Raw genomic sequence first — 6,301 nt, 5'->3', positions numbered from 1 at the left:
GGGCTATCTTATCACATCTGTATGGTGAAGAAGATCTGAAGCAAATGGGTCTCAAGGAGAACTTTGATTGGTCTGCACCTCCAGCAAAGAAATTCAAGAAAGTCAAAGTTCCTTCCTTGGTGGCCAGCTCAAATTCTTCATCCCGCGACACCGATGAGTTTGAAGACTTGGACGACACTGCTGCAGGCCCTACAACAACCAACGACCCCAACAACGTTGGCGCTCCTCCATCAACTTGATATTCTTCAGGGGCGTTAGTCCTCATTTTTTCGACCCTTTTGGTCATTCGATGAAAAAGGGGGAGAAATTTGAGTTAGTCTTCAAGCGGGTCTACCTATATGGGCATTTTTTTCTAAGTTACAACTCTCGTTCTTTTGAAGACTTTGCTGGATCGAGTTGTAAACTTAAACTCTATGGTGGTCTGATACTTTTTCAGAGTTTTTCTGCATGCTTATTCCTCATTAATGTTAATGCACGCATGCTGAATTACATCAGTCGCCATATTTCAGCATGCATTTCAAATTCTTCATATTATATGTTAAATGCGTGTATGAATTAAAAGATATAGCGGGAGATCTCCATGATTCTACTCTTCAAAGTGTGCATTGCTTCAAAAGCAAATTCCTCACTATGCACATCTTCATGGGGAGTTCTTCTATATCTTGCAATCAAATTCCTCAATTTCAGTATTTACACTTCATATGTTTATCCCCGTTGAAAACTTAACATATATTGTCATCAATCACCAAAAAGGGGGAGATTCTAAGTGCATCTAGTGCCCCTTAGTGATTTTGGTGTATTGAAGACTTATAGGTTAAGGGACTGATGCGTTTGTGAGTGTACACAGGTCTATAAGTCTATGAGGAGCTTGATATTTACAGAGAAAGTCGACCCCTAAAAATGAAGTTCTTTGACTGAAGACTTTGAATTTATGAAGACTTTGAAAGTGAAGAAATTGGTGGGATCCTGAAGACTTGGTATTCATTCGAGGAACATGAAGCATGAATACCTTTGTTTCCTTTGTTTTATTTTCTCTTGCTTGAGTCATAGGAGATACCGTACCGTTAAAGGGGGTCGAGGAAATACTAAGGAAAAATTTCCAAGTGATGCTCAACTCAAATCCTACACCTACCAATCCCTTCGAGTGAAGCCATTGGAAATCTCATACAATTCAGTCAATTTCTTCAATGACAGAGACGAAGTTCTTCTGGTCTCTGAGGAATTTGTTATGACTGAGGAGTTAGGAATTCGCCAGTGCGGATTGCCTACACAGTGAGGAACATGATAGCCCTGAGGAATTTGATACTCAAAATTCTGACCGTTGCTGTGCTATGCGCCAGCTGTCCCAAAATATCTACCCACCTAACGGTCATATCATTGAAGGGTATTTATGTCTTATCATGTCGGGTTGCTCCCCAGGCTATAAATAGGCGCCCCCTACAACCACTAGCTGGTTGGCTGCTCCAAGAGAAACTGACACTTGTCATTTAAGAGCATCCCATCCTCCAAGGACTTTGAGTGAAAATCATTAAATGGGGAAAACCCAAACCCAAACACCTATAAACCCAAAATGATTGAGCATCACTGAAGAGATTTATCCTGCGTAGATCCGACACTGGTTACCTTTAAAGACTGTGCATCTTCCAGACGGTTAGGCGTCATGGTCTAGAGCATCCAAGAGGAAATTGTGGATCGCCGAGTGACCGAGTATGTGAAGGTTTGGAAGTCACCTGAAGACTTACCACGAGTGATTGGGCGAGGTATGTGTGACCTTAATTTAAGGGGAATACGGTGAGAACTGAGTGTCCTGAGCTCCGTATTCAGGACTAGGTGTCCGGGACTGTGTGTCCTCAGGTTTAAATACCTAGCCGCCCTAGCCAGACGTACAACTGTCACAACAGTTGGAACTGATCTACCAAATCATTGTCTTCACCAAGCTACCTGGTTCCATTTCCTCAACCCTTCAATTTCCTCATTTCTGTGTTGTGTGCTTGTTCATATCTGTCTGAAGACTTTAACTGAAGACTTTCTCTATTTTCTCAGTTCAATTTCTTCAGTCTGTTTGTCTTTATCCCGTGTTATCTTGTGTTTACGCTTTCTGTACTCTATGCTTGTTTTCATTTCATCATGAAGACCATACTCATGCACTGTTATGTTTACTTCTGAGTACTTATTCCGCTGCAAGTAGTTCTTCACTCAGGAATTTCCTCACCCTGAAATTCGTCAGTGAAGAATTCATAAAAATTGCGTATTCACCCCTCCTCTAGTCGATATAACGCACTTTCAGCGTCGTCCGACGCAAACATGGCACGGCGTGCCCGCCGTGCGAGGCAGCAGGTGCGGGAGGCGGCGACAGCCCTTGCGGTGGTGGACGTTGGCGAGGCGGAGTCACATTCTTCGGCACCCGTATGGTGCACCAATGCGGGTGCCACAACCGTGGTGGACGTCGCAGCTCCTCCCAGGACGGATCCATCATTGATCTGACGTCTACCGGCACCGTCAGGGATCCGAGATATGATGAGAAAGAGTACGACATGGGAAACAGCGGCGCCTTGAGTCCCGTGAGCTAGCTTGTGTCCCAAGTCCTACTCTACCTCGCTGGCGACCGGACCAACACTCTAGGGAGCGCAGCCGGCCGTCGAGCATGGGCACAGCGGAGCTAGACGAGCTCCGCTTAATATTAGGTTTACGTTGCATGTAATAGTATGGATTTGAGGTTTCTAATTCGAGATATCCGGTTGTAGAATGGATTATTCGAGACTTGACAGGTCACTGTCGACGAACGCGCCCGGACGTGTCTGCGGGCGTTTGAGGGGTCGAATTTGCCAAATCCGACTGTAGATGCTCTAAGACCGCACACAAAGTATCATCTTCGTGTTGTGACAGTAACTACAGCCATGATAAACTACAGACTGTTAACAACGGCAACACTCGCAACAATGAAATTTCTCTGCTTAACATCCGCAACATGAAGAAATAGCATTTGCGACATGAAATTTATCTGCTATTAGTAATTAGCAACAAATATACTAGGTTGAAACCCGACGCTTGCAAGTTGCAACAAATCTATACGGTACCCCGTACTGTTTGTCCTCGTACACGAGCCGACGAGAATGGAGCTGGCATGCGCGTGCGTGCACCGTGCGCCGTGCGCCGTGCACGGCCACTAGCTCAGCCCGTCCACGCGCCACCGGGGGTCGGCCCGGCCGCCGGCACCATCGACGAGCTCCGCCTCCTCCGAGGAGCCGAACACGAACCGCGCCCACTCCCTCGCCTGAGCCTCCACCTGCGCCTCCGCCTCGCGCGCGCTCCCGCCCGCCGACGCCGACGCGATCACCGCGGCCACGCCCACGACGACGAGCAGGGGGGCCAGCAGGGCCACCAGCTCCGCCGCGCCCTCCGGGATCATCGTGCGTGCGCCGGCGGAAGAAGAAGACAGACTGCGCGTCGGGGAATGGCGGATGTGCAGGCATCATGCAGCGTCGTACGTATAATAGGGGCGCCGCGCCGCCTCGCGCTAGCTGGCTGGCTAGCTGCTGCTTTCTCGTGCAGCGCAACCGCCAACCAGCAGCCATGCATCGTGTGAGCGCGGACGCAAAGGCCTCGGAGATCCTTTCACTTTCGGACCATGAAATGCCTAAAGCTATCGAAGAACGGGGATGGAGAAGAGGATTTGGTGCACAGTCTGCACGCTTTATGGTTCCCTGTCTCCGTGGGAATTCCGGTCCGGGTGCTCGTCTCGTGGGGTTGTGGTTGGTTGGGGCTCCGGCGGTTGAGCCCCCCTCCACAGAAGCCAGCGCCCCCCCTTTGGGCTTAGAGCATCGTCAAAATAATGCCGACAAATCCAGGCGAAACCCAGCGTGTTGGGGGCTCTTGGGAATGCCGGCGGAAGTTTCGGCGAAGCGTGTCTCCCCACATATCTTTTTTCTTGGCGCACCTAATCATTTCCTTCACAAATTTTTGGTTGGGATAGGGTGTGGCTGGAAAGATGCCCTCCTCATGCACTTCTATTTCGCCGGATGAAGCATTTGGCATCAACTTTTTTGGCTTGGTAGTACTCTTGGGGGCTGCAACGGCTGGAGATGCTCTTAGGAATAGGAGCAAGCTGAATCTAACACCGTCTCAAGCTTGTTATCAAATCTTGCAGTTCAATTAATCTGGGGGTGACTGTAGAAACTGTCATAATACTTTTTCACAAAATGACATGCTACATTGGCAGAAACATGTCAGAAATCATACAAACTTGTGTCATGGATTGATATGCGTAAAAAATATTCACAACTAACCATTGATTGAATTGAATCACAACTAACCCTTGGTAAATTATTTTCTACTTTCAACATAAAGCAATTCAAGGGAAGTTCAGTACAGAGCAGAATGAGATATGTGAAATAATATAAGCTGAGAATATACATTTTTGTAGGTAGATGACCGGAAGCAGTCAAATCACACAAGTTTGCTTCTTACACTGACATCTAAGCAAACCACTGGAGTACCAAGTACCAAAATCAAAATAAAATAACAATAAAGATAGAAGCATAGCTGAATTTCATCACCACTAATTAACCATTTAAATATTCTGATCTCGACGTAGGATTATTCAAGAGATAATTCAGTACATGGTGATTGCAAGCTAATTTCCTTTTCCGAACCATGGCAGCTAATTTCCTTAACACTATCATTTCAAGTTTCCACTGAATGTTGTACAAGTTTACTGGCTACTGCAGAACCCTATAGCTCAAAGAGAGAGCCTTCATTTCTTTTCCCTGATGTCTCCTTGACAGTCCTACTCAAGAGCTGGTGCTACCTCAGTTGGATTACCTTCAAACACATCGGCGCCAGATGATTCTGACTCTTCGGGGAACTCCTGGGCTTGGGTTGATTCCTTAAAAGCAGGAGTGTCTCTGAAGTCTGATGCCCCATCGTTATATGTAGCCACGGCAACGCCACAAGCAACCAACTGCACAAGTATGAAAAGGAAAATCAGTTCCCTCGCATGGGAGTTAACATGGTTACATGGATGGATTAATGTGATGATCTAAGTTGATAGGATAACATGGAGAGTTATCTCTACTTATTGAGTGGACATCTGCAACAATAGGTGGTTAAGTTGTCATAATACCAATGATCAAACACCAGGAATGTTTACATAGCAATGTAATCTACTCCCTCCGTCCCATAATATAAGATCTTATTACATCAAATTTGTGAGTAAACTGGATGTAATAAGATCTTATTTTATGGGACCGTGGGAGTAACAAAGAAGTGGTAAATTATCTCTTGTTAAACAGTCAGCAAATGTAAATAAATAGCTTCATGAGAAAGGTGTAACAGCTCCCGGATGCCCTTACACGTACCAGTAGAAAGTTCAATGTTTTCAGCAATCTATGCACAGTACCAGTAGAGTTCTAGGCATTGGAAAGGAATCACTCTTTTGCTTCAGATGAGGAAAATGATGCAGTAGCTCAGTGTACTACAAAGAGTGATTATGCCATGGCCATGGAACCCTCGCTGTTTGCAACTATTAGAAATGATTTAGCAGATAATTACTCGCGATCTAAGCAATTTTAATGGCAGTCCCAGCTTGTCGAATTCAAGGGATTGATTCATGCTGACTTCCACTTCCTTATGTGGAAAACATTTCAACGTAGAGCTATTCCACTGCAAACCAAATTTCTCTGGCGCGGGCATCTCAAGAAAAACTGAATATTTTCCTTTGAGAAACTATATTCAGATCCTACGTCACAGAACTGTGCTACAGCGCAAAGTAATGGAGGAGGAGGAGGAGGTGCTCACGGAGAAGAAGACGCCGAAGGCCCACATGTACTGCACGAAGAAGCCGAGGACCTCCCAGTTGTCCCCCTCCCAGAAGTCGGGCTTCTCCGGGTCCGGCAGGTACGGCATGGGCTCCGTCGACACCTCGAACCCCAGCGGCTCCCCCTCCCACTCCACGCCCTCCCACGCCGGGCCGGTGTCCTCGTCCGCGTCGGGGGTCTCGACGCCGCCGCGCCGCTTCTTGCCGCCGCGCTCCTCGAGGCGCCGCTGCGTGCGGGACGAGACGCCGGTCCGGCGCGCGAGCGCCACGTGCAGCGCCGCGCGGCGGCCCAGGAGTGGGAGGCGATGGCGGGCGGCGGTGGCCGCGCCGAACGGCGTGGGGGAGCTGAGGAGAGACATGCGGCCTGGAGCTAGACGCGGAAGTGGCTCTGCGCGACTGTGCGCGCGCGGGGATGTGAGGTGCTGACCGCGAGCCGAGAGAGGTCACGTGGAGAGCCTGGAGCGGGGAAGCTCTGTGTGGGAGAAG

At 48.1% G+C, this 6,301-nt stretch overlaps 1 protein-coding gene across 1 annotated transcript; it reads right to left on the bottom strand.

Annotated features, from left to right (window-relative positions):
* Positions 1–4,547: 4,547 nt before the first annotated feature.
* LOC125550390 lies at positions 4,548–6,301 on the bottom strand. The gene is made up of 2 exons (XM_048713379.1): positions 5,797–6,301; positions 4,548–4,960 (listed from the first exon to the last, which is right to left on the bottom strand). Exons 1-2 carry the CDS (start codon positions 6,172–6,174, stop codon positions 4,787–4,789), a joined length of 552 nt encoding a protein of 183 aa, XP_048569336.1. The 5' UTR covers positions 6,175–6,301; the 3' UTR covers positions 4,548–4,786.

This window comes from Triticum urartu, chromosome 4, assembly GCF_003073215.2.
Source record: "Triticum urartu cultivar G1812 chromosome 4, Tu2.1, whole genome shotgun sequence".
NCBI lineage: Eukaryota > Viridiplantae > Streptophyta > Magnoliopsida > Poales > Poaceae > Triticum > Triticum urartu.
This window is presented reverse-complemented; position numbering and strand designations above follow the sequence as displayed.